Here is a 19,871-nt window from a genome sequence, read left to right on the forward strand (position 1 = left end):
TTATGAATTTGAACATGAAATATGTTGTCTTTGTAGCATATTCAACTGAATATGGCTTGAAAATGATTTGCAAATCATTGTATTCCGTTTATATTTACATCTAACACCATTTCCCAACTCATATGGAAACGGGGTTTGTAGATACACACATATATATATATATATATATATATATATATATATATATATATATATATATATATATATATATATATATATATATATATATATATATATATATATATATATATATATATATATATATATATACATATACAAATGATGGCCAATGGAGGAGGGAGTCCCAGGTATGCGATGTCAGTCAGTCCCTCCTTAGTCTCTTGCACTGCGGTGGTAAATGATTGGCCTTTTAAGAGCACATTGCAAAGACAGAAGATTGAAAATATAAATATTTGCTCACTGTCACTGTCTGAGGAAAACCACATTACATTTTAGTTTTATTGAAAGTCAAAGGCGCAGTCAGGGCGTTGAGGGGATTAGGTCTCTGCTTTTTGCAGACGATGTGGTCCTGATGGCTTCATCTGGCCAGGATCTTCAGCTCCCACTGGATCGGTTGGCAGCCGAGTGTGAAGCGACTGGGATGAGAATCAGCACCTCCAAGTCCGAGTCCATGGTTCTCGCCCGGGAAAGGGTGGAGTGCCATCTCTGAGTTGCGGAAGAGATCTTGCCCCATGTGGAGGAGTTCAAGTACCTCGGAGTCTTGTTCACGAGTGAGGGAAGAGTGGATGGTGAGGTCGACAGGCGGATCGGTGCGGCGTCTTCAGTAATGCGGACGCTGTATCAATCTGTTGTGGTGATGAAGGAGCTGAGCCGGAAGGCAAAGCTCTCAATTTACCAGTCGATCTACGGTCCCATCCTCCCCTATGGTCATGAGCAAAAGGACAAGATCACGGGTACAAGCGGCGAAATGATTTTCCTCCGCCGGGTGGTGAGTCTCTCCCTTAGAGAGAGGGTGAGAAGCTCTGTCATCCGGGAGGAACTCAAAGTAAAGCCGCTGCTCCTCCACATGGAGAGGAGCCAGATGAGGTGGTTAGGGCATCTCGTCAGGATTCCGCCCGAACGCACCCTAGGGAGGTGTTTAGGGCACGTCCGACCGGTAGGAGGCCACGGGGAAGACCCAGGACACGTTGGGAAGACTATGTCTCCCGGCTGGCCTGGGAACGCCTCGGGATCTCCCGGGAGGAGCTGGACGAAGTGGCTGGGGAGAGGGAAGTCTGGGCTTCTCTGCTTAGGCTGCTGCCCCCGTGACCCGACCTCGGATAAGTGGAAGAAAATGGATGTATGGATAAAAGTCAAAGGGTCTATTGGGGCGATGCTAATGTTCATGTAGAGTTGTGTACTATTTGAGCAAAATGAAGTTACTGACTAGATGTTACTTGTACATTATCATCTTCAAGCACAGGTGGCTGAGACTGCATGGTTTGAGGTGAAGTACAACCACATTTCCTGAGCATTTAAAGTAGCAGTAGAGTGGAAAAACAAGTTGACTTTCTATGCTTAATTTTGTTTCATTGTATCCATGTAACCGAATCCATTTGTATTTACAATCCGCGAAGTATGTGAAAATATCGTCTAGACAGCCATTTTGAATATTCCACTCTGGATGTTGAAGGATATATATATATATCTTCATATATCCATATTTTGTGTTACTTATTAATTTTCATAGTCATATTACATATAGCTAATGTTCCATATTGTACTCTTTTCTTTTCTAATCATCTCATGACAAAGTGCTTGCACTGGGGATGGCCTTGGGGTGGAAGGCAGAGAGAAGGAATCCTCCTTGCTTCCCTTCTGAGGCCGACTCTAGATAAGAAGCACAATGAGCATGTGTTTGAGGTGAGACACGTGAGGGCGGGGGGAGATATCGAAGAGGAGAGTGCATTCCGGGATGTTTTCAGATCAACTTGGGCTCCGCATTTATATGTGTTGTTCGAGGCTGGTCTCTATTCTCAAATATTTGAAAATAAATTACAAAATACCTATCCTGTCCTTGGTGGTACTTTTGAGTTCAGTTTATAGTCATCTAAGGAACTTGGGACTGACCAGCGTTTTACATCCCACTTGGAGGAACATCTGGTCAAACGCAACAATGTCTTCGGTAATTTCCATAGATTGACGTCCCTGGACAAAAGTCAGACAGAGAGAAGTGCTGTCTATCAGTCACAATCCTTATGTAAGACATGAAAACCTATGTTTTTCTTTGTTTTATGCATTGTAAGTCGTAAATAAATAAATAAATAGTCAATGGGGGTTCTCTATTCCGCCCACAAAACCCTCCATCCATCCATCCATCTTCTTCCGCTTATCCGGGGGCAGCAGCCTAGGCAGGGAAGCCCAGACTTCCCTCTCGGCAGCCACTTCGTCCAGCTCGTGCCGGGGGATCCCGAGGCGTTCTTAGGCCAGCCGGGAGACATAGTCTTCCCAACGTGTCCTGTGGCCTCCTACCGGACGGACGTGCCCTAAACACCTCCCTAGGGAGGCGTTCGGGTGGCATCCTGACCAGATGCCAGAACCACGTCATCTGGCTCCTCTCCATGTGGAGGAGCAGCGGCTTTACTTTGAGTTCCTCCTGGATGACAGAGCTTCTCACCCTATCTCTAAGGGAGAGCCCCGCCGCCCGGCGGAGGAAAGTAATTTGGGCCGCTTACACCCGTGATCTTGTCCTTTTGGTCATAACCCAAAGCTCATGACCATAGGTGAGGATGGGAACGTAGATCGACCGGTGAATTAAGAGCTTTGCCTTCCGGCTCAGCTTCTTCTTCACCACAACGGATCGATACAGCGTCCGCATTACTGAAGACACCGCACCGATCCGCCTGTCGATCTCACCATCCACTCTTCCCTCACTCGTGAACAAGACTCCGAGGTACTTGAACTCCTCCACTTGGGGCAGGGTCTCCTCCCCAACCCGGAGATGGCACTCCACCCTTTTCCGGGCGAGAACTATGGACTCGGACTTAGAGGTGCTTCACACTCGGCTGTGGACCGAGCGAGCCCACAAAACCCTCTAAATAAAAATTCCAATACCTACCAACAATACTCTATATCCATATCGTGACCTGAATATTAGCCAAATATTAGGAATGTTTCTATTATAAGCGCTAACACAGACAGCTAAGTAGTCCTATTCTACTGGTACTTCAAGCTGCTTCCGTGCAGGTAATAAAAAATCTACCGTCAAGTGTAACACCATCACAGACCGGTGCCAGTATTGATACCATTCCTACTAAAGAAAGACGTCACCTTTGTTCTTTGTCATCTTTTTTTTTTTCTCATCAAAATTAAGCTTGAGGCATACTGCAGTAAAAGAAATTGAAAAACTTGTGTTCGTGTGGATTGAAGAAAAACAGCTGAGTGATTTGTGCGGTTCTTCAAAAAGAAGGAATACGTGCTGGCGAGTACGAACACTCAAAGAGTAAGTTAAAAGAACAGCAGAATTGCAGTATAGAATCTTTATTCCAGATGATCACATGATGAAACAGTTTTAATTAAAAGTTGTTGTAATTAAGACTGCTTAAACTCAATTTACTCTTGTAGATACAGCAAGATGATATGAAACATTGTTTGCACTCCTGTGATTATCGATTAGCCATGGAGTCATTTTCCCTTCACCATGTTACAACACCGTGGTAAACGTTAAAGAGTCACAGACTTTAAACTGATCCAAACATCTCCATTTAAAAGTGGACGTAGAATTTCTTCTAATAGACATTCCCCTCAAGACCAAGTCTTGAATCGTTCTGAAGATCCGCACTCTTTGCGTTGCCATAGAAACAGCTTGAGAGGACAAACAGAGCAGAGATCAGGTGTCCAGACCTCATTGGTCGCGGGCAGAAACATGTCTTACCTAGTTACTCCAAGACATGCTGATGAGGGCGGGGCTTTCATCAACATATTCAGACCTGACACCCCTGCGTCTTCTTCTCTTATAAGGAACACCACAACTCTGAGACAAAGTGTTGGTATAGGTCAGGACGATTTGTTGAGGTTTGGGACAACTTGAATTGGGTTTAAATTTTTACAAATACGATAGAAATGAATGAAGGTAGGTGTGTTTCTAGATGGGGCAAGGTGTTGTGATCATGGTCAAGGGGTGATCAAGACGTACAGTTTATTGCAACACCAGGTTTATAAATCCAGCGTGGTTAGGGTAAAAGACAGATGTCATGCTTTTAGCTAAGTTTCATGTGATCAAAAAGATGTCTAGCAACGTACCGGCTGGCAGTTTCCACTCTGGTTGGGACACAGTGCAACTTTGCAGTGCAGGTAGACCTCATAGCTTCTTCCAGTGAAATGGAACATGTTGAAGGCGAAGCTGTTGGAGACTGCGACTCCATTGTCCATCACGGTCACTGGGGGCTCCACAGGGCTCGGACAACTTCACAGAAACAGGGAATTATACGTTACAGCTTTGATCCTCTGGTCTGCTTGAGACTTAGAAAGCTAGGAGTTAACTGTAACGTATACAGTCAATGTCCAAGCAGCAGTGAGTGGCCACAGAAATCTTGTCTCACCCGTCAGAGATCAGGTCGTATCGCAGTCCCCCGTAAGGCGATGAGCCGCTCGTGGCCCAGCAGGAGTTGGTCACCAAGAAGACCAGGTTGTCATCCAGACCTTCCGTCATCAGCTCTACCCAGACCCTCTGATTCAACTGAATATCAGTTTCTGACATCACAGGTTGTGTGCGTAGAGCATCCTTATAGGCTGCCATCTTAAGAGTGTAATTCCAAGATTCCGATTCGACTTGCTGGAAGACAGAGCTTCACATACACACACATAAAACTTTATCTTCTGGTTTTAAAAAGCAGCCGATATCCGTCAGATGTGTAAAACGTACTTGTCTTTGAATCTAAAGCGAATACTCTGGACATCCGGCTGGTTGTGGTAGCAGGAAAAGTTCACATGGAATTTGTCAAAGTTGGCAACAATTTCAGAGGTGTTCAATCCAGTGACAGTGTTCTTGTACACAACCACACTGTCGTTGGCCTGCAGGGTCATGAACATTCTAGAGTTCAACACATTACTCACAATAGTACAAGTGTCAGGACAAGAGAGACGCTCACCGTGACCACAGTCCCACAGGCGTTGCTGTCACTGAAGTTGAAGGTCACCATGTGGTGCATGTCCCTGTGACCTCCACAAGAGTCGTCATTGAGGTGCAAGTCCGTGTATCTGAAGCCTTTTTCCTCCAGGAGACAACCAACCAGAGTGATTGAAGCAGTGTTGTCTATGCAGACCGCCGGATCGCCTGGAGATCAGAACACCCTTGTTTTGTCACATGTTGTTCCATGTGTGACAAACCCCTCTACCAATCTTACCTAAGGTGTCGTTGGACCTGTGGTCGGAGGCAAAAATGGCTCGACAGAAGCAGTTGATTTGACCGTTGATGCCGTCAGCACAGAACTCGTGATCAACACAGTGTGTGTCATTGCAGAAGGCCTCAGGGGCAGCTGGAACACAGCACCACACTTTGAACACATACTTATTGTCGGAACCATGGTGACCGTATGTTGAGCATGGCACCACATGAAAAACCACCTCTTTTTGACTTAAAAGACTTATGAGACAGAAACTCTTACGGCAATTGGCATCCGTTCTCCAGTCGTCCAACATGTGGTCCAGTTTCAGGCTGCAGGCGTGGGCGTACGCCTCCAGAAATTCACACCTGAGGCCGTCCACATCTGGATAATGACACAACGTTTGGTTGCAGGCTGCGATGTACGGCCCTGAGTCGACAACGGTGTGACAGTCAGCGAAGTCAGAGCCATTGAGGACCTGACAGCTGTAACGAAGGTGGGAGGATGAAGTACACGTCGAGACCAAAGAGAAGCTGCTTGTGTTTCTCCTCACTGTTCAGTCACTGTGGTGCAGTTGATGGACTCGTCAGCTGGCTCGCTGTACTGCGTCTCACAGCTAGAGGGCAGCAAAAATTAGAGGGTGGATCATAGAAGGTGAACAAGTTGCAGTCAGTGCGACGTTCATGTAGGGACGAGGTCTTACCCCTGGTCGCTGAAATCGGATGACTTCACGTCACTTATAGTTGAACTGGAGTTGACACAGAGACTGTCCAGATTTTCTATAATGGCATTGATGAAGAGAATCAATGAGGCTTAAAATGTTAACAACAGCTTTGTTTTTTTATTTTTTATTTTTTTTAAAGTACCAATGATTGTCACACACACACTAGGTGAGGTGAAATTTGTCCTCTGCATTTGACCCATCCCCTTGATCACCCCCTGGGAGGTGAGGGGAGCAGTGGGCATGTGGAACCAATTTGTGTTGATATAATTTTGACTGTGGCTTTGATGAAGACCTAGTTCACCTATTTAAGGACGTGACGTCTCATCATGGTGGTGGGCTCAGTTTGGAGGATTTTATGCTCTACAACTCTACAATTAAAAAAAAAAAAAAAAAAAAAGTCTGCCTGCTATAGAGCGTTTTCTATTCGGGTACTCCAGTACTCTGGAATGCCCTCCCGTTAACAGTTAGAGATGCTACCTCAGTAGAAGCATTTAAGTCCCATCTTAAAACTCATTTGTATACTCTAGCCTTTAAATAGACCCCCTTTTTAGACCAGTTGATCTAGCGTTTCTTTTCTGCTCTGCCCCCCTCTACTTCGTGGAGGGGGGGACACAAGTTCGGCGGCCACGGATGAAGCGCTGGCTGTCCAAAGTCGGGACCCGGGGTGGACCACTCGTCTGTGCATCGGTTGGGGACGTCTCTGCGCTGCTGACCTGTCTCCGCTCGGGATGGTCTCCTGCTGGCCCCACTATGGACTGGACTCTCACTATTATGTTAGATCCACCATGGACTGGACTCTCACTATTATGTTAGATCCACTATGGACTGGACTCTCACATTATGTTAGATCCACTATGGACTGGACTCTCACTATTATGTTAGATCCACTATGGACTGGACTCTCACACTATGTTAGATCCACTATGGACTGGACTCTCACTATTATGTTAGATCCACTATGGACTGGACTTTCACTATTATGTTAGATCCACTATGGACTGGACTCTCACTATTATGTTAGATCCACTATGGACTGGACTCTCACACTATTATGTTAGATCCACTATGGACTGGACTCTCACTATTATGTTAGATCCACTATGGACTGGACTTTCACTATTATGTTAGATCCACTATGGACTGGACTCTCACTATTATGTTAGATCCACTATGGACTGGACTCTCACACTATCATGTTAGATCCACTATCGACTGGACTCTCACTCTTATGTTAGATCCACTATGGACTGGACTCTCACCGTATTATGTTAGATCCACTATGGACTGGACTCTCACACTATTATGTTAGATCCACTATGGACTGGACTCTCACAATATTATGTTAGATCCACTATGGACTGGACTCTCACACTATTATGTTAGATCCACTATGGACTGGACTCTCACTATTATGTTAGATCCACTATGGACAGGACTCTCACTATTATGTTAGATCCACTATGGACTGGACTCTCACACTATCACATTAGATCCACTATGGACTGGACACTCACTATTATGTTAGATCCACTATGGACTGGACTCTCACACTATTATGTTAGATCCACTATGGACTGGACTCTCACTATTATGTTAGATCCACTATGGACTGGACTCTCACTATTATGTTAGATCCACTATGGACTGGACTTTCACACTGTTATGTTAGATCCACTATGGACTGGACTCTCACTATTATGTTAGATCCGCCATGGACTGGACTCTCACACTATTATGTTAGATCCACTATGGACTGGACTCTCACTATTATGTTAGATCCACTATGGACTGGAGTCTCACACTATTATGTTTGATCCACTATGGACTGGACTCTCACTATTATGTTAGATCCACCATGGACTGGACTCTCACACTATTATGTTAGATCCACCATGGACTGGACTCTCACACTATTATGTTAGATCCACTATGGACTGGACTCTCACTATTATGTTAGATCCACCATGGACTGGACTCTCACACTATTATGTTAGATCCACTATGGACTGGACTCTCACTATTATGTTAGATCCACTATGGACTGGACTCTCACTATTATGTTAGATCCACCATGGACTGGACTCTCACACTATTATGTTAGATCCACTATGGACTGGACTCTCACTATTATGTTAGATCCACTATGGACTGGAGTCTCACACTATTATGTTTGATCCACTATGGACTGGACTCTCACACTATTATGTTAGATCCACTATGGACTGGAGTCTCACACTATTATGTTTGATCCACTATGGACTGGACTCTCACAATATTATGCTAGATCCACTCAACGTCCATTGCACCAGTCGCCCAGGGAGACATCTGCGGTCCCCTCCAAGGTTTTTCATTGTCCCATTGGGTTGAGTTTTTCCTTGCCCTGATGTGGGATGTGGAATCTGAGCCGAGGATGTGGTTGTGGCTTGTGCAGCCCTTTGAGACACTCGTGATTTAGGGCTATATAAGTAAACATTGATTGATTGATTGAACTATGTTTTTAGGAATGGCTAAAACAATGCAAAGAGTTCCAGTTGTGAATTGAGCCTTCAGTCCATAAGTCTGATTGAACATCTGATAGGTTTTTTGTCACAGACATAGAACATAGACATAGAACAGCAAACATGTTGCCCACTGTATCAATTGATCATGAAGTAAATTGAAACTATCACCTGCCAACAGCCATGGAGGTCTCAGGAGAATTTGAGCAGTGTCTCCGTTAAAGAAAACAGTGATGTTGTAGTCTGTCTTATATATGGTGGCTGTGACTCCAGTCTGGTCCTGGTGGATCTCCAACCCGTCATGTTCTTCAGACACACTGCTAATGTTCACATTAGTGTTGTTCACCTGCATCACAAATGCAGTTAAAATCTTCGGTCCGATGACTTGAACACGTTCAGTCAGACCTACCAGAACTTTCACACCTGGTCCCAATTGAAAAACAGAGTCCGAGTCCAGCAGTTCGATAACGACGCGGTCCAAAAACACAACGTCTTTACGACGGCGTTCCTTGAAAACGCCCACCACATGGATGCTTGAGTTGGAGTACAACGTGTAAGCACAGCGGTCGTCCACTAGCGTGGAATTTCCAGAGAAATCGATGACGGTGGAGCCGGTTACGGTGCACACGCTGCAAAAACATTCATATTTCAAATACATCTATAAATGATAAATGAGTTATACTTGTATAGCGCTTTTCTACCTTCAAGGTACTCAAAGCGCTTTGACACTATTTCCACATTCACCCATTCACACACACATTCACACACTGATGGAGGGAGCTGCCATGCAAGGCGCTAACCAGCAGCCATTAGGAGCAAGGGTGAAGTGTCTTGCCCAAGGACACAACGGACGTGACTAGGATGGTAGAAGGTGGGGATTGAACCCCAGTAACCAGCAACCCTCCGATTGCTGGCAAGGCCACTCTACCAACTTCGCCACGCCGTCCCCCTAGAATATTATTAACTAGATATTAGATAATATCTCGGGGGCAGCAGCCTAAGCAGGGAAGCCCAGACTTTCCTCTCCCCAGCCACTTCGTTCAGCTCCTCCCGGGGGATCCCGAGGCGTTCCCAGGCCAGCCGAGAGACATAGTCTTCCCAACGTGTCCTGGGTCTTCCCTGTGGCCTCCTACGGGTCGGACGTGTCCTAAACACCTCCCTAGAGAGGCGTTCGGTTGGCATCCTGACCAGATGCCCGAACCACCTCATCTGGCTCCTCTCCATGTGGAGGAGCAGCGGCTTTACTTTGAGTTCCTCCCGGATGGCAGAGCTTATCACCCTATCTCTAAGGGAGAGACCCGCCACCCGGCGGAGGAAAATCATTTCAGTACCCGTGATCTTGTCCTTTCGGTCATAACCCAAAGCTCATGACCATCGGTGAGGATGGGAACGTAGATCGACCGCTAAATTGAGAGCTTTGCCTTCCGGCTCAGCTCCTTCTTCACCACCACGGATCGATACAGCGTATAGATTATTTTCCTTATTACTCAATTGTTGGACACAATTGTTTTCTTTATACGAAACAACAAGACACTTTTGCCTTAAAGTTTTTACTTTCTTGGTGGGCGGCCGAGGGTGGTTGCTTTGTTGGGTCTGCTCCTGTCTCTGGCCATGCTCCCCCCACCCCAGCAGACGATGGCGTGGAACACCACAGTGGTTTTTTGTTGTTGTTTTTTTCGTTTTACGTTTGTTGCTGTGTGTAGAAGTGGCTGGTTGCATCAGCTCTGCTCTTTTAATGTCTTTAAAGGCCTACTGAAATGATTTTTTTTTATTTAGACGGGGATAGCAGATCCATTCTATGTGTCATACTTGATCATTTTGCGATATTGCCATATTTTTGCTGAAAGGATTTAGTATAGAACAACGTCGATAAAGTTCGCAACTTTTGGTCTCTGATAAAAAAAAAGCCTTGCCCCTACCGGAAGTAGCGTGATGACGTTGTCAGTTGTTCACGCCCTCATATTTTCCTATTGTTTTCAACGCAGCTAGAGCTATTCGGACCGTGAAAGTGACGATTACCCCATTAATTTGAGCGAGGATGAAAGATTCGTGGACGAGGAACGTTAGAGTGACGGACTAGAATGCAGTGAAATACATATCTTTTTTCGCTCTGACCGTAACTTAGGTACAAGCTGGCTCATTGGATTCCACACTCTCTCCTTTTTCTATTGGGCTAACTTAGCAACCGGAGCTCACAGAGCTATGATAAAAACATTAGCGCTCCACCTACACCAGCCAGCCCTCATCTGCTTTGCTCAGCAACACCCGTGCTCACCTGCGTTCCAGCGATTGACGGCGCGACGAAGGACTTCACCAGATCATCCGTGCGGTGGGTCTGCTAGCATCGGCTAGGCGTCTGCTAGCATCGGCTAGGCGTCTGCTAGCATCAGCTAGGCGTCTGCTATCCGAGTAAGTGGTCCTTGTGTTGCTACAGCCACCTACAACGTTCTTCTTTGCAGCCTCCATTGTTTATTAAACAAATTGCAAAAGATTCACCAACACAGATGTCCAGAATACTGTGGAATTATGAAATGAAAACAGAGCTTTTTTGTATTGTATTCAATGGCGAAGGCATACCTCTGTTCCTCGGGCTACGTCACGCGCATACGTCATCCTTCGAAGGCTTTTTCAACCGGAAGTGTGGCGGGAAATTTAAAATTGCACTTTATAAGTTAACCCGGCCGTATTGGCATTTGTTGCAATGTTAAGATTTCATCATTGATATATAAACTATCAGACTGCGTGGTCGCTAGTAGTGGCTTTCAGTAGGCCTTTAAAGTCCTTTGTCTTCTTTGATGTTTCCCTCTTACACAAGTGTTTATGTGTGCTATGGCTATGAAGTTTTTTTTCCTCGGCCTCAGTCTGGACCCCCTCTCAGAGGCCCGGGCTTAGACTGATTTTTTTTTTTTTTTTCTGGAGTAGCATCAGGAGGAGACCCTGCCCCAAGTGGAGGAGTTCAAGTACCTCGGAGTCTTGTTCACAAGTGAGGGAAGAGTGGATGGTGAGATCGACAGGCGGATCGGTGCGAGGTCTTCAGTAATGCGGACGCTGTATCGATCCGTTGTGGTGAAGAAGGAGCTGAGCCGGCAGGCAAAGCTCTCAATTCACCGGTCGATCTACGTTCCCATCCTCACCTATGGTCATGAGCTTTGGGTTATGACCGAAAGGACAAGATCACGGGTACAAGCGGCCCAAATGAGTTTCCTCCGCCGGGTGGTGGGGCTCTCCCTTACAGATAGGGTGAGAAGCTCTGTCATCCGGGAGGAACTCAAAGTAAAGCCGCTGCTCCTCCACATGGAGAGGAGCCAGATGAGGTGGTCCGGGCATCTGGTCAGGATGCCACCCGAACGCCTCCCTAGGGAGGTGTTTAGGGCACGTCCGATCGGTAGGATGCCACGGGGAAGACCCAGGACACGTCTGGAAGACTATGTCTCCCGGCTGGCCTGGGAACGCCTCGGGATCCCCCGGGAGGAGCTGGACGAAGTGGCTGGGGAGAGGGAAGTCTGGGCTTCTCTGCTTAGGCTGCTGTCCCAGCGACCCGACCTCGGATAAGCGGAAGAAGATGGATGGATGGATGGATCAGTCCTGCCAGACAACATACGAGCTCACCTGTCATCCCTTATCTCAGAAATCGTGAGGAAAGCCGTCGAGTTGCAATTCACCAGTCCTACACCGACTTGGAAAGTTGTTGTGTTCGGTAGAAATAGTTCACCTGGAAACGACACACGTGACAATCAACCTGTGAGAGATTCTTCAACAACATTACAAAGCCAGGTATGTTGGACGTGTGTAAGAAGTAAGTGGTGTCATCAAGAATGATTGTGATTGCCAGATGAGGATGTGGCCAACTGTACTTGTAGATCAAATTACAGCAGTAATGATGGTGGTGGAACATGTGCACCAACAGCAGCCAATAGTTGTACAAGCGGTGGCAGAGATGCCAGCCAATCAAAAGCTAGTCGAGGTGCAAGAACCACACATGGTGTAGTTAGTTGTGTGTCCAGCGCGGTTGATAGTTTGTGGGCTTACTCATGGATCTGCAGCCGCTCAGATATTCGGCTCTGGCAGTGTTGTTCAACTGCCAGGTGTCCACCGGCAGTCCCTCTACCACGGTCGTCAGGTTCTGCAAGGAACACCAGAGAAGACGTCAACAGTTATCCAGTCCAACTGTTTCCTGTGTGAGAATTGAATGTTCTAAGAACCTAAAGTGTTCAATATTACGGGGAAGCTGGAGTCTATTTGTCAAAAGCTCTCCATCTAAGGAAGACAAGGATGAGCCAAAAACTAAAACGCCTTCGTGGCCAGTATACAGTGGTGGTCAAAAGTGTACATACACTTGTAAAGAACTTAATGTCATGGCTGTCTTGAGTTCCCAATAATTTCTACAACTCTTATGTTTTTGTGATAGAGTGATTGGAGCTTGCGGATGCCAGAGGCCGAAATGAGTTTCCTCAGAAGGGTGGCTGGCATCTCCCTTAGAGATAGGGTGAGAAGTTCAGTCACCCGAGAGAGACTCGGAGTAGAGCCGCTGCTCCTTCGCTTGGAAAGGAGCCAGCTTAGGTGGTTCGGGCATCTCGTGCGGATGCCTCACCAGCGTCTCCCTAGGGAGGTCCTCGTTGCACGTCCCACTGGGAGGAGACCCCGCGGCAGGCCAAGGACCAGATGGGGGGATTACATCTCCTCTATGGCCTGGGAACGCTTTGGGGATTCCCCCAGGAGGAAGTTGCTAATGTTGCTCTGGAGAGGGAAGTCTGGGGGTCTCTGCTGGAGCTGTTGTCCCCGCGACCCGATTCAGGATAAGCAGTTGAAGATGGATGGATGGATGATTGGAGCACATACTTGTTGGTCACAAAAAACATTCATGAAGTTTGCTTCTTTTATGAATTTATTATGGCTCTACTGAAAATGTGACCAAATGTGCTGGGTCAAAAGTATACATACAGCAATGTTAAAATTTGCTTACATGTCCCTTGGCAAGTTTACCTGCAATAAGGCGCTTTTGGTAGCCATCCACAAGCTTCTGCTTGACCACTTGACCACAAAATTGGTGCAGTTCAGCTAAATGTGTTGCTTTTCTGACATGGACTTGTTTCTTCAGCATTGCCCACACGTGTAAGTCAGGACTTTGGGAAGGCCATTCTAAAACCTTCACTCCAGCCTGATTTAGCCATTCCTTTACCACTTTTTACCATTTTTGTTTCATCTGACCACAGAACTTTCCTCCAGAAGGTCTTATCTTTGTCCATGTGATGTCAGATGAAACAAAAATGGAGCTGTTTGGCCACAATACCCAGCAATATGTAGGGAGGAGAAAAGGTGAGGCCTTTAATCCCAGGAATACCATACCTACCGTAAAGCATGGTGGTGGTAGTATTATGCTCTGGGCCTGTTTTGCTGCCAATGGAACTAGTACTTTAAATGGGACAATGAAAAAGGAGGATTAGCTCCAAATTCTTCAGGACAAGCTAAAATCATCAGCCCGGAGGTTGGGTCTTGGGCGCAGTTGGGTGTTCCAACAGGACAATGACCCCAAACACACCTCAAAAGTGGTAAAGGAATGGCTAAATCAGGCTAGAATGAAGGTTTTAGAATGGCCTGACTTAAAGGTGTGGACAATGCTGAAGAAACAAGTCCAACAGGCTGCTAGAATCTTGACAAGAACAAGAAAGTTTGATCATATTACGCCTATACTGGCTCACCTGCACTGGCTTCCTGTGCACTTAAGATGCGACTTTAAGGTTTTACTACTTACGTATAAAATACTACACGGTCTAGCTCCATCCTATCTTGCTGATTGTATTGTACCATATGTCCCGGCAAGAAATCTGCGTTCAAAGAACTCCGGCTTATTAGTGATTCCCAGAGCCCAAAAAAAGTACTACAGAGCGTTTTCTGTTCGGGCTCCAGTACTATGGAATGCCCTCCCGGTAACAGTTAGAGATGCTACCTAAGTAGAAGCATTTAAGTCCCATCTTAAAACTCATTTGTATACTCTAGCCTTTAAATAGACCCCCCTTTTTTAGACCAGTTGATCTGCCGCTTTCTTTTCTCCTTTGCCCCCTCGCCGGGTTATTCCGGTTCCGGTGACCATGGATGAGGTGCTGGCTGTCCACAGTTGGGACCCGGGGTGGATCGCTCGCCTGTGCATCGGTTGGGGATGTCTCTGCGCTACTGACCTGTCTCCGCTCGGGATGGTCTCCTGCTGGCCCCACTATGGACTGGACTCTCACTGTTATGTGGATCCACTAGGGACTGTACTTAGAGGGGGGGGGTTACCCACATATGCGGTCCTCTCCAAGGTTTCTCATAGTCATTCACATCGACCAGGGCCGGCCCGTGGCATAAGCCGTATAGGCAAATGCTAAGGGCGCCGTCCATCAGGGGGCGCCACGTCAGTGCCACAAATGTTGGAAAAAAAAAAAAAGAAAAAAAGTTGGTACTATTATTTCTAAATACAAAAAATAATCCCACGTTAATTAAAATGCAAAGTAAAGCCTATTTTATAGAAATACTATTTGATACAACATTACGCTCCCCCTTCCCCCCCCCCTTCCCCCCCATCCCCCCGCACGGTGGGCCCCCTCCCTTCCCGTATCATGACTCTTACCACATCAAAAAATCAACACAAGATGTCAAAACGGCCAAAACTGTCAGGTGCCCAGGGAAGAAAAAAGAGAAAAGAAGAGGAGGAGAAACGAGAAAAAGACAGAGGTACCAGGTACGTAACGTTCAGAGGTGGGACCAAGTCATTGCTTTGCAAGTCACAAGTAAGTCTCAAGTCTTTGCCCTCAAGTCTCGAGTCAAGTCCCGAGTCAAGACAGGCAAGTCCCGAGTCAAGTCCAAAGTCAAGACTGGAAAGTCTCAAGTCGAGTCCCAAGTCCTGCATTTTGAGTTTCGAGTCCTTTCAAGTCCTTTTAACCACAGACTAATATTTTTACACAGATTGTGTATGCTTTTAAAATGCTGTATTTATTTATTAAAACAAGTGCATTTGAAATTGCAAGAAAAAAAATAGTGCTGACATTGCAATTCATAATAGCACTATTAACAGTAATTTTAATAGTTTACACAATTTTAAACATTTAACTCATTCCTTTACAGAAACACATTTGCAAAAACAAACATTAACATACTATTGGTTGTATTTTATGAAAATAATATTACCACAGAGTTGAGAAGGAGCAAATATCTTCAATATTTGTATGTGAAAATCACAAATAAATCTTCTGGGGGAGGATGACCCCCCTACAGGGGTTTGGTTTACAAACTTTCAGCCCCACCTAAAACAAAATTCACCAGCCGCCACTGATTATGATGCATTCTCATTTTAGGCAAAATATAAGACAATACTTTCTTAACAGTATAATTGTAACCAGGAATAAGTCTTCAAGTAACAATATTCAAATACTAACATTGTTGGGTAAAACAGCATTTGGTTTTATTCTGAATGTAGTGAAACAGATTGGTGGTTTTAGCTGATATAAAGACTTTCAGGTGTTTATATATGTTTAAGTATTTGGCAGACGCTTTTATCCAAAGCGACATACATAAAAAATACATACATAACAATCACTGTAAACATGATCATTTAAGGGAAGAATGTAATACAAAATATCAATACAAAGTGTCAAGACAGAATAAACTCTCTGCTGCTGCAGCAACAGAGATACAGTCTATAGGTCCCTAAGATATATAGATATCTAATGTATTCATACATTGTTTATGTAGGATATACGCATGTATATATAACCTAATCATATTTTTTCTTCAATTTAAAAATAGCTTACCGTTTTTTCCCCCTTCTCTGGGATTATATTCCCAGTTTTGATCTCGGATGTCTGGTCACTTATAGCGTATAAGAATATTATATTACTGTTAAGCAAACTATGAATAATAAAACTTGCCAAAACATGTGTCCGTTATCATAGCTACACGTATGACAAAAAACCGCGTGAAAATCAGTGGTATTCAGTGAGGTAAAATGAATTAAATGCGCTGACAGTTCATTGCTCCTGACAAATGAATTGCACTGAGTGGAGCGGATCACCACTCCAAGATGGCGGCCCCGCGTCTCGTCTGCGCCAGTAGGCAGTAGCGCTCGATGCTGCGTACCCTTAAAACATGTCTATGGTTATAACGTTAGCAGTGAGTTTACAGCCTCACTGATTTAACTACACAGCAAATAAAAGTCATGTTACTTAGCCAATTACATTCAAAACTGACCCTTCTTTGGGCAACTTCAAATGTCGAACGAAGTTGGAAGTTGTTGCGTCTCCGTCTGTAATATTCGAACTGCGTGATTTGCATACGCAATTCGTTTTTTGTTGACCAAGTCGTAGTTTTTATACCCGAACGAAACCAACTTTGGCATAATTGTTTCTCTCTGCCGCATTGTTTGACAACTCTTGTTCGGTGGTTGTCCTGCAATTTGATTGGATGAATGCTGTGTGATGAAAACAACGTATAACTAATTTGATTGGCTGTTGTACTGACAGCACACCAGCTGACAGGCAGCACACACGCTGATAGACAGACAGACACGTACAAAATGAAAGATACGGAGCGCTCCCAAATAACTTTTTAAGCTTTGGGTTTTTGGGAAAGTAGCAAGTCATGTCAAGTCAAAAGGCTCAAGTCCAAGTGAAGTCACAAGTCATTGATGTTAAAGTCTAAGTCGAGTTGCAAGTCTCTTTACATTTTGTCAAGTCGAGTCTAAAGTCATCAAATTCATGACTCGAGTCTGACTCGAGTCCAAGTCATGTGACTCGAGTCCACACCTCTGGTAACGTTAGCCTACATGAAATTATTTGTCAGTAACCTGGCTTTTTAGCATTAAGCTAATGTTACATGATTCGGCAATTGCTAATCAATAAATAGCTAGTTCTGTTTTAACGTCGGGTTAATATTGTGGAGGGGGCTAAATTGTTATGGAAAATAATAATGTAACGTTGGAATTGGGGGTTAAATCACCAAAATGAATCCCGGGCGCTACCACCGCTGCTGCTCACTGCTCCCCTCACCTCTCAGGGGGTGAACAAGAGGATGGGTCGAATGCAGAGGACACATTTCACCACACCTAGTGTGCGTGTGACTATCATTGCTACTTTAACTTAGCTTTAACTTCTTGACAAGTGACCACGACTGTAGTTTGTGCTCCTCAAAGCTCAAGTAATTCATACAAGTCTGAATGCAAATTTTACAACTGACTTTAAAACTCTCTCCAAATATGTCTATGGATGTTCTTATTCATCCAGGTCGTTGTAGTCTCAGGGCAAGCACAACTGGACTGACTAGTCTTAGAAGGTGTTTCGCCTCTCATTTAAGTAGACTTCATGTTCATAGACTCAGATTGGTCACATCTATTTTTAGACTTAGGGTTGTACAGCATACCGGTGCTAATAAAGTACCACGGTACTAATGAATTAAAAAAGCGGGACGAGGTGTAGCTAAACATGCTTATCTCCACACCGTAAGATGATACAATAGCTAACCACAAACAGCAATGTAGCGCCCCTGAATGTAAACAAATCAGTGGAGCCATACAAATATCGAGCGTAACGATACCAAGTACAAGAGCCAAGTACACATAGATACTACAACGATGACCTTGTCGTGGTCTTTAATATATAGCAGACCCTTGTTTCGCCAGGCATTGAAGGTGGAGTCTGATTGGTAGGGTGGGGGTAAGTGGGATTTTTTAGCAACAGGGGCTCAGATTGAGGGTTCGTTCAGGCAAACGTTGTACGGATTTTGGTCCAAATTTTCAGTAAATTGATAACGACGGAGTTATAAGAGACAGTTTGGACCCTGGGGGGGGGGGGGGACGCACGGCCAGGAGAGATTGTAGAGAAAGCTTTGCAGACAGTACTTCTATTTCTGCCCAAAAGGTCATCGAAGTTAAGGATGAATACACCCAAATACCTAAACCCCTTCGGGGGAAACTCTAAATGAGAACACGGGCATCACTGGTTAACTTTTATTGAAATGTAATTGTCAGCCAGAGTATCTGCCAAACTGAAGCGGACTACCCTCAATGACTTTGATGGAAACAACACCAATACCATAATATTTGGTATCGGCACAACCCTACTGAGACTTAGATGGGTCAATAATCAGTCTATGATCTGACCAGTCTATAAACACGAACTAATGGATGAGGGGCCAACGAAAACAAAGCAAACCGTCCAGTTGCGATCCCTCCAAATACAGCCCTAAATAAGCAGTTTTATTTCACTTCTCCTTTTTGCAGGATTTAAACCAGACATCTCATTACTTTTTATTGTGTGAATGCTCCGAAATTCATCTATTTATTGTTCAACTTCTTCTTCTTCTTCTTCTCCAGATTTTGGCGCGCTCTACCTTCCACATTTTTCATCCGATTCAAACCGTTCCAACTTCAAACTGTTCAGCCTATTCGGGAATCGCGGGCTTTCCCTTGACAAATTCCAAAAATTCCCAGATTTCCCAAAATTCCAGGTTCTCCGGGACATTTTTCCCATATAAAATGAATTGGCCATTTTACAAACGTATACCATTTCCACATTTTTCAACCTTTTCAAACCATTCTACCTTCAACACATTCCACCATCCTGGAAATTCAAACTTCCCATTTTCCAAGTTAAAAAAAATTCCAGGATTTTCCCGAATTCCTAATTTTCCAAAGTCCTGTTTCCACCCTCTATTCTGGCGACTACTCCTCCCACATTTTTTCAACCCACTTCAACCATTCCACTGTCAAATCATTCCTCTTCATCAGGACAAAAAACGAAGTTGTTTTTTGAACAGGAAAAATTCCCGGTTTTCCCGAAATTCCAGGAATTCCGTATTACAATTTCTCAATTCAACAAGTTACTACTTCAACATTTCTCTACCGATTTGGAAACTTTCAACACCAACCACTTCAACTCATTCAAACATTCAAGTTTTTTTTTACTATTTTCAAAAAAATTCCCATTTCTCCTGAAATTCCCAAATGTTTTGGAAATTCCCATTGAACTTAATGGGACATTCTTCAAACTTACACAATTCCCACATTCTTCAACCCATTCAAACCATTCCACCATTCTGGAAATTCAAATTACCCTTTATCTAAGTTTTTAAAAAATTCCAGGTTTTCCCAAAATTCCCTAATACCATTTACTACTTCAACATTTCTTGCCCGGTTTTAAACAATTCCAACACCAACCAATTCAGCTCATTCAGGACATTCGTGCTCTGAATCATTTTCAAAAATTTCCGCTTTTCCCAAAATTCCCATATTTCCAGTAAGTTCCCATTGAAATGAATGGGACATTTATCCAAGTTGCACAATTCCCACGTTTTTCA

At 44.6% G+C, this 19,871-nt stretch overlaps 2 protein-coding genes across 2 annotated transcripts in view; one reads left to right on the top strand and one right to left on the bottom strand.

Annotated features, from left to right (window-relative positions):
- LOC133664257 (uncharacterized) overlaps nucleotides 1-19,871 on the top strand; it is a 265,732-nt gene that overhangs the window by 175,271 nt on the left and 70,590 nt on the right. The gene's annotated exons all lie outside the window — the stretch shown is intronic.
- Nucleotides 4,538-19,871, bottom strand: part of LOC133665198 (alpha-tectorin-like) — a 23,019-nt gene continuing 7,685 nt past the window's right edge. Inside the window, exons 6-16 of the mRNA XM_062070441.1 lie at nucleotides 12,576-12,669; nucleotides 12,156-12,258; nucleotides 8,956-9,175; nucleotides 8,718-8,892; nucleotides 6,028-6,103; nucleotides 5,878-5,940; nucleotides 5,607-5,809; nucleotides 5,346-5,477; nucleotides 5,091-5,275; nucleotides 4,865-5,013; nucleotides 4,538-4,787 (exon numbers count right to left, since the gene is read on the bottom strand). Of these exons, the coding sequence (XP_061926425.1) occupies nucleotides 4,538-4,787; nucleotides 4,865-5,013; nucleotides 5,091-5,275; nucleotides 5,346-5,477; nucleotides 5,607-5,809; nucleotides 5,878-5,940; nucleotides 6,028-6,103; nucleotides 8,718-8,892; nucleotides 8,956-9,175; nucleotides 12,156-12,258; nucleotides 12,576-12,669 (1,650 nt within the window). The remainder of the gene's footprint in view (nucleotides 4,788-4,864; nucleotides 5,014-5,090; nucleotides 5,276-5,345; nucleotides 5,478-5,606; nucleotides 5,810-5,877; nucleotides 5,941-6,027; nucleotides 6,104-8,717; nucleotides 8,893-8,955; nucleotides 9,176-12,155; nucleotides 12,259-12,575; nucleotides 12,670-19,871) is intronic.

Source organism: Entelurus aequoreus, linkage group LG14 (genome assembly GCF_033978785.1).
Source record: "Entelurus aequoreus isolate RoL-2023_Sb linkage group LG14, RoL_Eaeq_v1.1, whole genome shotgun sequence".
Taxonomy (NCBI): domain Eukaryota; kingdom Metazoa; phylum Chordata; class Actinopteri; order Syngnathiformes; family Syngnathidae; genus Entelurus; species Entelurus aequoreus.